At 34.1% G+C, this 18476-nt stretch overlaps 1 protein-coding gene across 8 annotated transcripts in view; it reads left to right on the top strand.

Annotated features, from left to right (window-relative positions):
• Positions 1–18476, top strand: part of STK3 (serine/threonine kinase 3) — a 375543-nt gene that overhangs the window by 307762 nt on the left and 49305 nt on the right. Inside the window, exon 11 of one of the 8 annotated variants that reach the window (XM_072773990.1) lies at positions 576–735. The exons of the other annotated variants lie outside the window; for them this stretch is intronic. Coding sequence (XP_072630091.1) covers positions 576–713 — 138 coding nt within the window. The 3' untranslated portion in view covers positions 714–735. The remainder of the gene's footprint in view (positions 1–575; positions 736–18476) is intronic. 8 annotated transcript variants of the gene reach the window in all.

Genomic DNA, 18476 nt, shown 5'->3' with positions numbered 1-18476 from the left:
CTACTCTTTGCTTTGGATTGTGCTGGGCACTATAGGTAAATAAATTTATGAAGTTAAGTTATTTGGAATGATATGATAAATAAAGTGGAAAGGTATGTCTGGCTCAGATGGTTGAAGCCTTATATGGAAGATTTTAAAGTCTAAATTTTTTATTTCCTGGATAATAAAAAAACACGGAAGGTTTTTAAGTTGGAGAGTGACATGATGAACATATTCTATAATGTTAATTTCGATGGTAGCATGCAGGATTGATTGATAGGAAAAGACTAGAGGTGAGGGAAATAAGACATTAGAAAGGATTAAAAAACAGAAATAGCTGACTTACTAGATTAAAGAATACAATTTTGGTTAAGTGAGAACTGGATAGTAGAAGGTGAAAATTAGAGAGAGAGAAAGAGAGAGAGAGAGAGAGAATGTCCTTAGAGTAGGAAAGAGACTTCAGGAGGCATGACCAGATCCAGTTTTTGCAGAATTACTTCTTTTCTGATATATACAGGGCATACATATAGCCTTAAAAGAGAAGTGGGAGGGGGCAGGCAATGACAGAGTTACTAGAGCAGTTCTTTCTTCTCCAGCATTTCCTCATCTGTCAGCTGGAACTGCTCGACCTTCTCATCACTTTGAGGAAAGTGGAAAATATTGTCATAGCTACTGATGGGAATGTAAATGGGAATAAAAAGGAGATGAGTAAAAGAAGGATGACCAGGGGATGAACAAAGAATTGCCAAGAGTCTGGTGAGTGTGGTAAAAGACAAAGAAGAGCGTACAGAGGCTAAAGGAGTAGGAAGGCAGCACAGGCGGGACAAAGTGGAAGGGGTCGGATGGGATGCTTTGCTTACAAAGTAGGGAAATGGACTGGAAGCAAAGACAGATTTCCACTAACAACACCAGCTGGTAATGATAAGGGAAATCTGGTCTTATTCATCCCATCATACATTAGATATAGAATGTTAAAAATGTGACTCATCAAAATATAAAGTGTGCTAAGGTTTATGTGTTTATCTCCCCTCTTTATGATGTGTCTCAAGGCTACCTTCCAAAAGAACTGGACTTTTATATGATTCCTCTGTCTATTAAGCAGAAGTTGCGTAAAACAACCCAAGGTTGTTTTGACCATATTTCCAGCACATAGAAGGCTTAGCTCCTTTTGCATTGAGGAAAATAGGTTTCGGAAAGAAAAATCAAAGAGAACACTCCATTGTCTTTTGTAGTATTCAGGACAGATTCCTAAAGGACAAAACTTATTCAGAGAGGTACTTGCTAGACAGATATGCAGAGTAGGTAGGAAGCATTATTTATCTTAAAGCCTCTATGCAATGTAATTTGTATATTTTATTTAAGCATTTGTCCTTTGGATTTTCCTGTGAACTGTTGTTTCATGTTAATGTTCTGGATGTAATGAGGTGATAGTATTAATTTATGATTTAACCAATTTGGAGGTAATATAAAGAGAGGACAAAATATATTCAGGCTAATTAAACCAGTTATTTTAATTCTCCTAAAAAAAATTCTGTTTATAAAGGGTGTGCCTATGAAGGTTCCTAAAACAAATGTAAAAGGCAAATCTGTTTATTATAGCACTAGTCTGATGTTTCAGTTTTTGTTAGAATTATTTCCAAACAGCCTTAGCATCCAGATTGTTTACTGTTAAATAGAGAGCCTGTAGATCATGTTTTGCAGAAATTACAGTATCGTACTTAAATAGATATATTTTGAGTAACAAAGATCTTGGAATAAGAACAAAAACTTTAAAAACCATCTGTTAACCTACTATATTGGTTCCAATCTTTAAAAAAAGAAAAAAATTGGATTGACAATAATTACTAGTGTAAGAGGGATTAGGTAAATCAGCCATTTTTTGGTCTTTAACTCAGATTGAAATGTAAGTTAACCTTTCTTGATTGCTATGATTCTTAAATATTTATTCAACTTGTGTTGCTCTTTTAAGCTATCATCCAGAGCAACTAGAGAAAAAGTCTCAATAATAGTAGCAGAGGAGGGATCCCTGGGTGGCTCAGCGGTTTGGCGCCTGCCTTTGGCCCAGGGCGTGATCCTGGAGTCCCGGGATCGAGTCCCGCGTCAGGCTCCTGGCATGGAGCCCGCTTCTCCCTCCTCCTGTGTCTCTGCCTCTTTCTCAATCTCTGTGTCTATCATGAATAAATAAATAAATCTTAAAAAAAAAATAGTAGCAGAGGAGAAAATCCAAGTATAAATTTGCTTTAGACTTTCCTACGTGTTTTTACACTGATCCCTTAATTGGCAAGTCTGTATGGTTCCAGGGAAGCAAATAAGAAAACAAACACCTCACTGCTGCAAAACATAGAAAACAGCAAACCCAGAGAAAGTGCTCCTGGAGTCACCATGTGCATTTTAGGAATCGTCCTTTGTTCTGGAGAAATATTCTTTCTCAGGATCTTTTCACCTTCCTACAGCAGTCAGCCTTAATGCAGGGTAATCAAGTGGAGACAGTGGTGGAATACAAAATCCATGTAGACACTTGTAGCAACACCAGCCCTTTGGAAAGTCATCAGCTACCCAGGCCCTGTCAAAGGTCTGGAGGTGAAAACTGAAGCCAGCGGCATCACCAGTTTTGACCAAAGTAGTAGTCTTGTCATCTGCTTTATCTTTTCAAAGAGATGTTGGCTAGAAGTTTCCCTTGTAGTATACCCCTTAGTCAAAGAACTTCTTGTTCTCTTCAGTCCCTAGTTATGTGGACTGAGGAAACCACTTCAGTTGAATGAGGTATTTAAGCATATTGTCATCGATTAGCTTTGCATTAATTAAGTGATTATTGTCAAGTATTTCCAGATGTTTGCAAGAGTATTAACAAAGTATGAAAAGATAACTGTAGATACTGCAGATTTATTTCTTCTGGGGCAAAGAAGAAATAAACACAGACTTTCAAGTGTTTTAGTGAATAGCCCTGGATAAGAGTTTATGATTACAGGTGTACATGTGGCACTGAACTTGAGTATATGTGGCACATTGTGCTTTCACTATGCACTCCTTCCTTGTAGAGCCAACAGGAAATTAAAATTAATGAGAAGCCTGTACTTTGAAATACTTGCAGAATTCTTGACTATTACAGTCCTTTGCCAGCTCACGAAATCTGTGCTGGCAGTCCTATCCAACAGATGGTGTGGCGTGTGCAGTTATAGCATGTGATTTTCTAGGTCCATGTAGAATTTTTGTAAGATTTTGACCATCAGTATACTGAGGCATTTAAGATAGTCATAACCTTTATTTATTTGGAAGGAGGGTAGCCTTCTTGAAATATATGTGCTTTATATACAGGTAGGAATAAAATAGTAATAGTTAATCACTGGGCAAATAAACTGAATTTAATTGATTCTATAGTAGCTAAAGTCAACAAAAACTTTAATGTCTCTGAACTGCTACATTGGTTCTTCAATATAACTTAATGCATTTGGCCACCTCAGGTAAAATGGGCATTTTGCTTCCTTATTCCCAAATATGCTGTTTAAAACTTCCATAATTTCAGAAAATGTTATTTAGTGATTGTATCCGGGCAAGGTCTACTGGAACATTAAGCTAATTCTGCTTATTTAGATAATTAATACCTTAAGTTAAAACCGACTATATCATCATTTCCTTTACAAATTAAAGTGAGCAGGCCTGTACTTATTGGATTAATTAAGATAGAAAGCACAGGTGCACCATGTGGTTTCTTGTCATCATGTTGGAATTTATTAAGATGTTTAAAGCACATGGCAAAAAGAGAAATGGCTTACCAAGAAGAGTTCTAACAAGCATAAACTTTCCTCATAGTAATTTGTTCTTTTAAAAATGTCATTTACTTAGAGGATTGTGTTGAAAAATTGGCTACTTTACATTTTAAAACAAAGATACGATACTCCAAGCATATGTTATAGCTAATGCTAATGTCTGAGGAAGTTAATTGGACTATGTGGGCTTTTTGTTCATAACCCCATTTTGAATGTTTGGTCAATAAGCAGTGGGGACTGTTGGGATCATTACATCAAAAGAGATGTTAAGAACCAATCATGGCATTTAGGATCAAAGAGCAAACAATATAATTTATCACCTTTTAGTTTAAAACTGAAGCCCCATAGTGTTTACTTCTTAAAGAAACCATTAGATTTCAAATAAGTTGTTAGGACTAACTGAGGTTACGAGATATATATATATATATATATGCGTGTGTGTGTGTGTATAAATAATGTGTTAATAATAGAAGACTTGCTTTTTCCTTTGACTGTCATAAATGAAATTTCTTTAAATCTAAAATTATGTTTGTACTTTCGTACTTAATTCTGATATTCAGAATATACACGGTAGCTTAGTGGCAGAACTCTTTTTTTACATAAGTAGCTTTCATCATAATTTCCAGCATATATCTTTCACAGAAGTATACTGTTCTTTTTGGGCTTATTAGATTTGTTGGCATGGTTAAACTAATACTGACACCATTCTCTCCCTTCCTGACATTAGTTTGGTGACTTTTTCCCATAGTACTTCTCACTCATTCAAATAGAAAAATTTCATTAGGTTAGATTCATTATGTTGGAAGGCTTTCCAGTAAATTAAATTTTTTGTTTTGCTTTTAATTCAAAGCCTAGTTGTCTTGATTCAAAACCAAACTAGTTTTGGTTCATATATTTGCCTAGCAATAGCAGAAAAATCTTATTCCTATAAATATAGACAAATCTTAAGGAGATGAAAGAGGGTATCAAACTAATATATAGTAGCAGATAAAAGAATTTTGGAAAACATCTTAATTTCATTAATTTATTTTGAAGAGACATTTTTCATGGTTCTTAATAAAGGAACTATTTTTTTCTTTATGAATTAAGTAATAATGCATGTTTAATTTGATATACAGTGTATGGTATAATTAGAGCTGTTGTTAATTACTGAGGTCTTACAAAAAGGCTCAGTAACCTGGGTGGGGTTATCAAATTGTAATTTTATAGGCCTTCAGTTTAGTTTTTGACTGTCTATATTAATGTGAGAATGCAGTGAAGCTACATAATAGTCAAAGTTACAAATGTATAAATATATAAAAAGCTAATAATCAGCCTTGCTCTTTTAGTAACTGGCCAGATGAAATGTGAATTATTGTTGCTAATGGAAGAAAGATCTAAAACAGCTAATCGTTTTAGTGATTATACTCTTTGATGAAAATAAATTTTCGGGATCCCTGGGTGGCGCAGCGGTTTAGCGCCTGCCTTTGGCCCAGGGCGCGATCCTGGAGATCCGGGATCGAATCCCACGTCGGGCTTCCGGTGCATGGAGCCTGCTTCTCCCTCTGCCTATGTCTCTGCCCCTCTCTCTCTCTCTCTCTCTCTCTGTGTGTGACTATCATAAATAAATAAATTAAAAAAAAAAAGAAAATAAATTTTCTGTCTTATCTCATTAAAATTTCAATGATGGTACAAAATTCCTGAAATTGCTTTACTTTTTAATTTTAAACATTTAATCATTCTTGTCTGACTCTGAACACTGAAAGCTTTCCCTTAGGTTAACCATATAAGGCACGATAGAAATAAGATACAGGAAAGTGCCACCCTTGAGTAGCAGAGATCAGTTAATTACAGCTAATATCTTTTAGCAAATTCTATTTTTCCATTTTACTTTATTATAGTATTATAGATATTGTCTTATGGAAAAAAATTCTTAATATAACTGAATTAAGGAAATTAAGTCATTGCACAACCCTTAACAGTCAGCATTTAACAGCAGCTCTTTTAGATATGGTAGAAATTCACCATTTTTGTTATTTTTTAAAGTTTTTATTTAAATTCTAGTTAATAAAAAAATAAATAAATTTTAGTTAATAAGCAGTGAAATACTAGTTTCAGGTATAAAATATAGTGATCCAGGACTTCCGTACAGTACCCATTGTTCATCACAACTAGTGCCCTCCTTAATCCCCATCACCTGTTTCACCCATCCCCCCACCACCTCCCTTCTTGTGACCATCAGTTTGTTCTCCAAGGTTAAGAGTCTATTTCTTAGTTTGCCTCTGTCTCTTTTTCCTCTTTGCCTACTTATTTTGTTTCTTAAATTCCACATGTGAGTGAAATCATATGATATTTGTCTCTCCCTTGGACTGACTTATTTTCACTTAGCATTATACTCTCCAGCTCCATCCATGTTGTTATAGATGGCAAGATTTCATTCTTTTTGATGGATGAGTAATATTCCACATCTGCTTTATCCATTTATCAGTTGATAAATACATTCTCACTAACAGATGTTGTTTCTTGTGTTGTTGATTTTAGCCATTCTGAAATGTGTGAGGTGATATCTCATTGTAGTTTTGATTTGTATTTAGTTTTTAGGTGTTAAATTTCATAAGTTCTTTATATATTATAGATATGAACTCTTTATTAGATATGTCATTTGCAAATATTTTCTCCCATTCTGTAGGTTGCCTTTTAGTTTTGTGGATGGTTTCCTTTGCTGTGCAGAAGCCTTTTATTTTGATGAAGTTCCAGTAGTTTATTTTTGCTTTTGTTTCCCTTGCCTCAGGAGACATACCTGGAAAGAAGTTGCTACAGCAATGTCAGAGAAGTTACTGTCTGTCTTCTCTTCTAAGATTTTTATGATTTCAGGTCTCATTTTAGGTATTTTATCCATTTTAAGTTTATTTTTGTGTATGGTGTAAGAAAGTGGTCCAGTTTCATTCTTTTGCATGTGGCTGTCCAGTTTTCCCAGTACCATTTGTTGAAGAGACTGTCTTTTTCTTTCCTGCAATGTCAAAGATTAATTGACGATATAGTTGTGGGTTTATTCTGGATATTCTGTTCTGTTCTATTAATCTATTTGTCTATTTTTGTGCCAGTACCATACTGTTTTGTAATATAACTTTGTAATATAACTTGAAGTCCAGAATTATGATACCACTAGCTTTGCTTTTCTTTTTCAAAGTCACTTTGGTTATTGGGTCTTGTAATTTCATAAAGATTTTAGGATTGTTCGTTCTAGCTCTGTGGAAAACACTGTATTTTGATAGAGATTGCATTAAATGTGTAGATTGCTTTGGGTAGCATAGCCATTTTAATGGGATTTATTCTTCCAATCCATGAGTATGGAATGTCTTTCTGTTTCCTTGTGTCATCTTAGGTTTCTTTCACAGGAGTATTTATAGTTTTCAGGGTATAGGTCTTTTATCTCTTTGGTTAGGTTTATTACTAAGTATCTTATTGTTTTTGGTGCAGGTGTAAATGGGATTGATTGCTTAATTTTTCTTTCTGCTATTTCATTGTTGGTGTATTGAAATGTAACAGGTTCTTTTAGATTGATTTTGTATTGTGTGACTTTACTTATTTTGTGTATCAGTTCTAGCAATTTTTTGGTGGAATCTTTCAGGTTTTTTATATATATAGTGTTATGTCATCTGCAGATAGTGAAAGTTTTACTTCTTCCTTGATAATTAGATGCCTTTTATTTCTTTTTGTTGTCTGATTGCTGTGTTTAGCCTTTCAGTATAATATTAAATAACAGTGGTAAGAGTGGATATCCCTGTCTTTTCCAGAACTTAGTCAACCTATGAGCTTCCTTCTGTATTTTATAAGCTGCTCTCATCTGCGAGAATTTCTTCCTTATTTAGAATCATTTATACTTTTTTTCTCTTGATTCCACATTAAAACTATCAAGCTTTCATTCATTTGGATACAGTCCCATTTTGCTGTAATTCCTGATACGAAGCTGCGTTAACTTTAAAACTTCAGCATCTGAGGGGATCCCTGGGTGGCGCAGCGGTTTGGCGCCTGCCTTTGGCCCAGGGCGCGATCCTGGAGACCCGGGATCGAGTCCCATATCGGGCTCCCGGTGCATGGAGCCTGCTTCTCCCTCTGCCTGTGTCTCTGCCTCTCTCTCTCTCTGTGACTATCATAAGTAAATAAATTAAAAAAAAAAAAAAAAAAAAACTTCAGCATCTGACATTGTTTTTCTAACTACTAGTTCTTTAAATTCAAAGTGTTATGCAGTTTGTTTGCATGTATAATTCTAGTGCTCAGAATGTTTTTTGTCCTTTTGCTTCTAGCTAATAAACTATTAATAAAAATAATATATATTGAGGGCTTGCTATGTGTTGAATGTATTTCAAAGTACTTTCTTGACAGTGACCTTTTGCAGAAGGTACTGTTATCTCCCACACACGCAACTTTTTTTTTTTTTTTAAGTTGAGGAAACTAAAGGACAAATTAGTTCAGTGGCCAAAGTCACATAGCTTCTAAGTGGCAGAGCCAAAATTTGAACCCAGGAACTATGACTCTAGAGTATAGCTCAGTACTGCTCAATAATCACAGTGTTATTAAGCCTTTGTGAAGAGGTTAGCTTAAGTCCTAAGATTAAGTCATTAATCAAAGAAAGAAGAGGATAGTTGAATCATGACAAAACCGAACTGGGTAGAAGCACAACTAAAGATCATTAGAATAAAGTAGGTATTTGGACATGGGGTGGGCAGAGTGCAGGGTTCAGAATGAGTTGGCTTTGCTAGCAAAACAGAAAGATTTCTATACACTTCAACTGGGCCAGAGAACAGGTTGTAATGGAGATAATGCCCACTGAACAGAGTAATACTGAATATGATGCAGGAATGACCTAGGTTATAAAGACCTTAACAGCAAGTTGAGACTGCTTCTAGCATGTATTTAACCTTAATCCTGTGAGCAGTGGATAGCCAGTACAGAATTGTTATCAGGAAAGTAACTCTTATCAAATTTGTTTTTTATGATTCCATACAAATTTGAATAGCCAAAGCAATCTTGAGAACAAAAAAAAGCTGGAGGTATCACAATTCTAGATTTCAAGATACACTACAAAACTGTAGTAATCAAAACAGTATGATACTAGCACAGTACATAGACACATAGATCAATGAGACAGAACAGAAAGCCCAGAAATAAACCCCTGCTTATATGGTTAATCTATGACAAAGAAGGCAAGAATATACAATGGGAAAAAGACAATCTCTTCAATAAGTGAGGCAGGGAAGGCTGGACACTCACATGCACAACAGTGAAACTGGGCCACTTTCTTATAACCATACAAAAACTCAAAACCTAAATGTGACACCCAAAGCCATAAAACTAGAAGAAATTGTTGGCAATAATTTACTTGACATTAGTTATAGAAACATTTTTCTAGATATGTTTCCCCTGGCAAGGGAAACAAAAGCAAAATTAAACAATTGGGACTACACCAAAATAAGAAGTGTTTTCATACAAAGGAAGCCATCAACAAAACAATAAGGCAGCCTACTGAAGAGGAGAAGATATTTGTAAATGATATGTCTGGTAAGGGCTTAATATCCAAAATATATAGAACTTATACAAAAGACTAAAAATACATTTGGTCAGTGGCTCTCTTTAAGATAGGGTGTACTTGTGCCCCATCTTCCTCTTTGCTATGAGCAATAGTCTTCAGGGACAGCCAAAAAGTCTCACTCAGCATTCTTTATAAGAATAAATATTATTGACTTGATAAATACATTTAAGAGCACTTCATGTTTCTATCTCTACAGAAATATTTTAGTTTTTTCCTTCATTCATCATTTATGCATTTAACATTTTTTGGTCCTTACCACATGCCAAACTCTGCATACTTATAATTTAAACAAGTTCCTGCCCTGGAGAAGCCCCTAGGTCACTGATAGGAATAGACATACAAGCACTTAATTTCATCCATAGGTAAGTTGGCCCTACCCACTAATCTGAAAAATGGTGTGGTGGAATCAGTAAGCTCAAAAATTTTTAAGGTGAAAATGTGAAATTTTAATTGAGACTAACTTATGACTCAACAATAATGTTTGACTGACATTCAGAATTCATGCATTACAGAAATTCTGTTGGCCTTGGATACATAAGACCTTGCAATCACATGGACCAGACTGATAATTCTTATAGATTATAAATATAAATATTGGTACAACTATAGATAATAAATATTTAGCTTTAAGTTTCTTTCAGAGTGATTTAAATAAGATAATAGATAATGTCTGTTTTACCTACTTTCTGATAAGGAATTTTTAGCTTCAAGGTGTCTGGGTGGCCCAGTCGGTTGGGTATCTGACTCTTAATCTCAGCTCAGGTCTTGGTCTCAGGGTCATGAGTTCAAGCCCTATGTTGGGCTCCATGCTGGGTGTGGAGCCTACTTAAAAAAAAAAAATTTTAGGTTCATGCTAATATTAAGTGGGTACTGCACATATGTGACCAATATTTGTTTATCTGTTTAGTTCTGGTTCCTGCCATCTAGAATTCTATAATAATGAGACTTCAAAAATTATATTCATTTTATATCTCCAAGATAATACCTTATAATTTGTCTGTTTACTCTATAAACATTGAGTCTGAAGGTTTAACTAAATATAAACAGAATTTTTTTATTGTGCAAAGGAGCTTAGAAAAATTCAGGCCAAACATCATCATCTCTTTATGGTTATTATTTGGATAAAAAAATCATCCATTTGAAAAGCTAAAGCTTATTTTTAAATGTGATACATACAGAGTTTTTCATCCCAGTTTCTGTTTCATAGCTAAAACATTAAAAAACACTATGATGTATATCAGTTTTGCTGTTGGTAACTTAACGCATATTCTCTAAGTTAAATGAATATACCTCTAATGTCACCTTTATTTTATAATTTAGGAAAAACTTATTTTGTATTAATACTTGAGATAAATATGAAAAAATAAAACCAACCTCTAATGGCTGGGAAAGTACTTCTAAAACATTGGAATTTTTCTACTAAGGCCTTGTGTTCTGTGTTCAGATACATAATAGATTTCCAGCAAAAAGGGGATTATATTTATGTGCCCATACATTTCTTGGATCATTGTTAGGAAGCTATTATTTAAATTCATGATAAATTCTAAAAAGAAATGATAACAGTATAAGAGAAGGCATTCAAGAAACATACCAGTTCATACTTTTACTCAATTTCATATTAATGTACTTAACAGTATATTTGGCTTCTTGTAATTAGGGTAGCTTCAGTTAGCTTTTCCTTAAGGGAAAATGTTCTAAATTTCCTAAGCATGACTATGTATTCTCTTTCTGATTCTTAGAATGGAAAGAAATTTAATTTATTTGCATCTCTAGTGAATAAAAATAATCACAGGCATTTATATACAGGTATATATCACAGGTAGCTACTTCATATTTTTAAAATTAAGTATCTTATTATATTTTAAAATTTTTACATTCATAATTATTAAGTTACTAGATATTGCATTTGAAGTGATTCAAATTCAACACATATGAATAAGCACTGATTTCACTAGTCTTTATTCATTTATTGAATAGAAATCAATTTTTTTTAATTGGTATTTCCAGACCATGGAAAAATATTAATAAGGTAGTTAATATTGAGGTTAGAACATGTAGTTCTTTATATTTTTTGAGACTTACTTGGGATTGCTTTTTTTTTTTTTTTTAAGATTCTATTTGTTTATTCATGAAAGACACAGAGAGAAAGGCAGAGGCATAGGGAGGGAGAAGCACGCTCCCAACTGGGAGCCCAATGTGGGACTCAATCCCAGGATCCCAAACTGAGCCAAAGGCAGGCACTAAACAACTGAACCACCCAGGTGCCCCGGGATTATTTGTTTTAAATATTAATTAATATATAAGGTTCTACTTTTAGTTATTATTTTTAGAGTAACATATCAACAATTAAACCTCCTTTTTAGTTTTTAATGTTTATTCAGCAAAAGTTTACTGTAAGTATCCTCTCTGTGCTTTTCTTTTTCCCCTTTAAAAATTAACTCAGTCAAGGGAATCACTTGCAAAAGATCCCCTATACTGTGATCTGCTCTTCCTACTTTGCTCAGAATAAAAGCATCCTACTTTATCTGTATGTAGCTGTTAGACTTTAGATCCTAACCCCTAGTCAAATCAGATGCTTCCAAATTAAAGCAAACAACTGCCAGTGACTTTATTAAACTTAACAAAGAATTAGTTACTAGTAAAACTAACAGTACATCTTTAAATTCACCTTCAGTCTGTTTGGTGCTTGCTTATTTGTACAAATGTGAATTCTGGCTGTAAAAAAAAAAAACTAGATTTAAATATCTTATATAAATTATTAATAGTTCAAAAGCATACTAGTTCATAATATTATTGAGAACATCTATGAATAAATCTCCTAACTAGTTAAGATTTATTTACAGTTTAAAAGTCCTCTGATGTTACAGGGACTAAAAAAAGAAGGAAATTCTGTGGGTGGGGGTAGGGAACATGCAGCCAGTAGCCTGGTGAAAAATCTGTAGTTATTTGCAAAACTAATTAAGAAATTGCAAGGAGAAAAATAGCATACATAACCATCTTTTGACATAGACAAAATGTACCTAGTATATTTGTGATGTGGCTCTGGATTAGGCATTAAATTGAATTTGACTGTTAAATAATATTTAGTAACATCATAAGAAAATCGCATCTGGTGTCCCTGATAATCCTTTCTTCATTATGGAAATTTATTATGTATTAGAATGATAAGTTTCAAAATTGTTCTTTCATTATGCCAATTTCTGCTCTGATTTTCTTTTTACGTTTGTGTGGACCGAATGCCAATATTGACAGGATCCATTCTAAAGCTAGTGCTTTTGGGCAGCCCGGGTGGCTCAGCGGTTTAGCGCCGCCTTCAGCTTAGGGCGTGATCCTGGAGACCTGGGATCGAGTCCCACGTCGGGCTCCCTGCATGGAGCCTGCTTCTCCCTCTGCCTGTGTCTCTGCCTCTCTCTCTCTCTCTCTCTGTCTCTCATGAATAAATAAATAAAATCTTTAAAAAAATAAAAAAAATAAAGCTAGTGGTTTTGTTTTTTAAACCTTTCTTTTGAATTTATTCTAGGTTACTGTTTAATAAAATACTTTGATATTAAGCCCTATAAAATTTCAAAGTAAAGACCTTTTATTAAATAAGAAGTGAGTTTAGTAAATGTTAATGAGGAATAGATATATTTCAAATAAAGGCTTAGCAAGTATTAGAAAAATATTAATTATTTTTTGGATTAACTTTTATTATTGAGTTCTATTATTCTATAAAAACTTCTGTGAGTAGAAAAAGATTTTTTGATAGAATATGGAATACTAATTTTAATATGTAGATAAATTATTTAATATTGATAAGTTTTAGGTTTACTTATAGTCTTGTTAAAAGATGGTTTGTTAGAATATTATTGTACTCTCATATTGTTTTATTCCCCAGTATGTATTTTGATTTATGGTCATTTGAAAGTTTGAAAGTCATCTTAATCTATGACAAACTCTAGGCTTAGGTTTATGAGATTGGTTTATTTTATGCCATTGTTGCTAGAAAAGCTGTTTGATTACTAGGCACGAGTAATCAAATCCAATCAAAATTTAAAGTCTGTCAAAGTAATTTTCCTTACTAAAATAATTCCATTGAGATGTTTTCATTAGGGATGCCTGGGTGGCTCAATCAGTTAAGCATCTGCCTTTGGCAGTTTATGATCCCAGGTCGTGGGATCGAGCCCCAAGCTGGGTTCCCTTCTCAGTGGAAAGCCTGCTTCTCCCTCTCCTTCTGCCCCTCACCACTGCTTGTGTTCTCTCTCTCTCAAATAAATAAATAAAATCTTTACTAAAAAAAAGATGTTTTCATTAAATTCACCAACCTATTAATAATCTGCATGATTGTCATCTAACTCAACACAAGGTTCACAAGGTAGTTTATATAAAACAGTCTAAGGATTTTAATGCTATGAATCTAGATTTTTTAAACAAAAATATATTTTTCGCACATACACATATACAAACACCACTTTACCAAAATTGTTTTGAGCATGAATTACATGTGCAATTTTTAAGAAGTTTAAAACACAATTTATATTGATGGGCCAGCCATAAGAGTGTTTAAAAAAACCTTAGAGAACTGCCTAAGAAATTGCTGTTTAATCCTGTCTAAACATATTTTGTCTAAGTGAAGAGAGGGAAAGGTATTTTGTTCCTATAATTATTTTACTTTCTGCAAGTGCCCTTTCATCATGTGCAGAATCTCTATCAGGTTAGATCATTAGACAGACTTCTTAGATTAAAAAAAGTCAAAAGTAGATAATTAGGAAAAGGCTTGATTGGGCAAATTTGGAATGAGTTTTGGAAGGCTTTTTATTTTTTTAGACCAGTTTCCCTGGGCTTTTGTTTACTCATTTTATAAAGCATGTAAGAATACTTCATTAGTTTTTAACTTGACCTTTCTTAATTCTTCTGCATCTTAAAAGAGATCAAGGCCATATGTTTAAAATATTTACTGGAAAGCTTTTGGAACATGTGCACCAATAAATAATTTTGCTTTAATTAATTTCTGTCAAATTGTGATAGTAATTCTTAGTCCTCAGTTATTAAGAACTTTATTTTAAATTAATTTTCCCATAGTATTTTCATAAATTATGTCTTTTAATTAATCTAAAACATTATCGGCCATAACTTTTAAAAAATTTTTATAACAAGTTTATTGAGATGTAATTCACATGTCATATAATTCTTACTTTTAAGGTATACAATTCAGCATTGTTTTTGTTTTAGTACAGCTTTGTTTTTGTTTGGTGCAGCTATCATCACAATCAATTGTAGAATATTTTTATCACCCCTCAAAGAAACCCTCCACCCATTAGCAGTCACTCCTTATTTCCCACTGACATCCCATTCCCCCCAGCCCTAGGCAACCATAATCTCTGTCTCCACGGTTTTGCCTTTCTTGACATTTCACATAAATAGAATTATACAGTATGAGCCATGACTATTTTTTCTACCTGTCTGCTAGGTAGGGGATTATAATAGCAGGATGACGGAGTATCTTTTTTTGACTTAGGAATTTGCCAATTATTGGAATAATAATAGATAATACAAAGTATTTCTTAAGGCAGCATAGATGTACTTTGAAGTCTGAAATAAAATACTTTTTACTCTCTCAGGACCTTAAATACTATGGTACTTAACTTTTCTATATATTAAAAATCAGTTGTAATACATATATAGTTATGCCCCAAGAGCCTAGCTCATCCTGCGTGGAAGTCTTGATATTCACACTGTTTTTTTCCTTGGGTTCAGCTCAGGATAACTTCCCTGTGTAGTCTCTGTTAAACTTGCCTTACAGCAGAACCACCCTGATCTCTTTGTAGCCTTTTGCTGTGACCACACAGCTTGGTTTTTCTTGGAGTTTCTAATTTCACATATTCCATTCCAGTGTCAAGCCACATGTTGTGATTTTTTTTATTTCAAAAATTTGATAACTGTATACATTGTTGGGAAATTTGGCTGCACCCATCTTGCCCTAGTTAAACTTAATTCATAGGTAATAAATTCAGTGAATTTTAAAATAAATATTCCCTCAGAATATTCAGTGAACTTATGGTGGGTAATCTTTCAGTTAGCTTTATTCTTATAATAGTTTCCCAAGCTTTCTGTTTTTTAGAACGATATGTAGTCCCTGGATATAAGGTGATTTATAGACTTACCAACCATCTTCTTGGGCACAGTGATAGTAATCAGTGATGTAGGAAAATGTACTTAATTATTCTCAGAAGATGTGTGCTGAAGTATTTAGGTGCAAAATACCAAGATGTTCTGCATATAATTTCCAGTGGTTCAAAATAAAAAGTAAGTGTGTGTGTGTGTGTGTGTGTGTGAGAGAGAGAGAGAGAGAGAGAGAGAGAGAGAGAGAGAGGAAAGCAGGCAAACAGATATAGTAAAATGTTAACAATTGTTGAACCAAAGCAGAGGATATATAGGTGTGTTCATTGTACTGTTGGTTTAACTTTTCTAGGGATATCTGAAATTTATCACAATGGGTTAGGGAACAATATATACATTCTTTTTCCCTTTCTGTAACTTATGCTCCTTTTGTCACGGTATATAGCATTTAAAAATATTTGACTCAAGACAACAACATAAATTTCTAAAGTTGCTTTTATTTGTATTTGTTTCTACCTTTACCTTTTTATAATTCTTGCACTTGTATTTATATCCTTAAATTTTATGAGACAAATATTGTATTTACAGTTTAAAGAATAAAACACACATGCCCAAATACCTACCACCTGGGTCAAGCAATATCCATTTCAGTTCCATGAAAGTCCCCTGTGTGTCCTCCTCCCCTCCCCATAGAAATATCCACTGTCCTGTCCTTGCTTTATGGTAATTATTTCTGTTCTTTTTAGTTTTGCCAACCAGTATAGATTCTTAAATATATATATATATATGTGTATACACACACATTTTTTTAGTTGTTTAGTGACTTAACGCAAATTTATTCTTACATTTCTTGTAAGTTGAAGTCCAAATGAATTTCACTGTAGTGGAGTCAAACTATTGACTGCAACACATTACCTGGTAAAGTGGTAGGTATGTTTTTGAGGATGCGTGAAACTCTAGTTCATACATTTTCAATGTTATATAGTATTCCATTAAATGATTATTCCATAGTTTTATGTATCCATTCTCTATGAACTAATATTTGAGTGATTTCTCATTCTTTTTGCCATCACAAACAGTACTCCTATAAAAATTTCTGTACATGTTTCCCATTGCTCTGTACTCTCTAACTCCTATTGCTAGAGTTTTGAATTTTTACCAATATGGCAGCTGTCAAATTATTCTTCTATTACAGGTCATTGGTGATCTTGATGAGTAATTTGGGTTCACAGACTCTTGAAATACAAAAGATCCTCCTGAGGGCTCCAGATAATGATAAGAATTATCATAGTAACATGAAATAATGATATATTTTGTGAACAAAATCTCTTGAAGGGCAGGGCCATGCCATGCTTTTGTGGCACCTACCACAGTGGGGGTTCTTACCCCTTCTGTTTTGTTACTTACAGCTGAGAGACCCAGGTTGCTCCAGAATGGAACACAGAGACTGGTTTCTGGGATCTTCTCTCCTTAGCAGCTTTTTTTTTTTTTTTAAGATTTTTTTATTTATTTATTCATGAGACACACACAGAGAGAGAGAGAGAGAGAGAGAGGCAGAGACACAGGCAGAGGGAGAAGCAGGCTCCATGCAGGGAGCCTGATGTGGGGAGCCTGATGTGGGACTCAATCCCGGGATTCCAGGATCACACCCTGGGCTGAAGGCAGGTGCTAAACCACTGAGCCACCCAGGGATCCCCTCCTTAGCAGTTTTTTAAGAGTTCTCTCTCCCTCTGTCCCAGCCCCACTGGAAGAACTTGATAAAAAACATTTTTCTCTACTCCTGAGTCAGTTCACACCTTCACATGGAGATTTAAAAACAGAAAGATTTGGGAGATTTCTTTTCATATATTCAAAAAATTCCATTCTCAGCCACAGCTCTCCCTACCTGTATATTTCCCATCTTTTGCATATTTCTAGGCTCATTCTTATGTGATTTCTCTTAGTTTCCAAGCTCTCATTTTACTGGATCCACATCTAATTTTTCATTTCACCAGGCTGAAACCCCTTTCATGACAGCCTATAACCTTCTCTTACTCAACTTCTCTTACTCAACTGTTTCTCTTGGGTTGCTGCTACCATTTTCTGTATGAGATTTCTAATACTCTGTTATGATTTTTTTTTAAATCTTCTAGTTTTGCCTAATTGCTTTTTAAGAAAAATTTACTTTGGAATTTGAGCTACGGCTTCTTTAGCTAGGTTATTTATTACCACTGCACTAGCCAAAAGTTCTTTGCTGAGAGGGACAGCGTTTATATGTCTGTGTTGTAATGTATCTAAAATGTAAATAAATTGCTTATATTGCCAGTAGTTTTCCTGTCAGGAATCAGGAAACAGTTTAGGTGTGAAGACATGGCTTTAATAATTTGCAGCCTTGTACTTTCTCATCATTGTTTGCTGCTTTCCCAGAAACATACTTCAGTCATTTAATATTGTAAGCACTGTGTATGTGTATAATAGCTTTATTGAGGTATAATTCACAATTCACTCATTTAAAGTATGTTATAGTTCAGTGAACTATCACTCACTATATTAGCATATTCACAGAGTTGGGCATCCATCACCACAATCAATTTTAGAACATTTTCATTACCCTCAGAATTAAACCACACCTCCAACCAGCATCCCCAACCTTCTCCCCCCACCCAAACCCCTAGGCAATCACTAATTTACTTTCTGTCTCCTCATTCTATACGTTTGCCTATTCTAGACATTTCATCCAAACGTAATCATGTAGTATGAGGCTTTTTGTGTCTGGTTTCTTTCATATAGCATGTTTTCAAGGTTTACCCATATTACAGCATATATCAGCCCTTCATTCCTATTTATGGCTGAATAATACTCCATTGTAGCAGTGTAACCACATTTTGTTTATTCATTTACAAACTTATGGACATTTAGATTCTCTTCACTCTTTAGTTATTACAAATAATGCTGCTCTGAATAATATTGCACAAGTTTTTGTGTGGACATTTGTATGGACTTCTCATTTCTCTTGGATATAGACCTAGAAATGGAATTCCAAATCATATGATAGTGCTACTAGGTTTTAACCATTTGAG

This window comes from Canis lupus, chromosome 14, assembly GCF_048164855.1.
Source record: "Canis lupus baileyi chromosome 14, mCanLup2.hap1, whole genome shotgun sequence".
NCBI classification, from domain to species: domain Eukaryota; kingdom Metazoa; phylum Chordata; class Mammalia; order Carnivora; family Canidae; genus Canis; species Canis lupus.
Note: the sequence above shows the minus strand (reverse complement) of the source record. Positions and strands in the feature narration are given on the sequence as shown.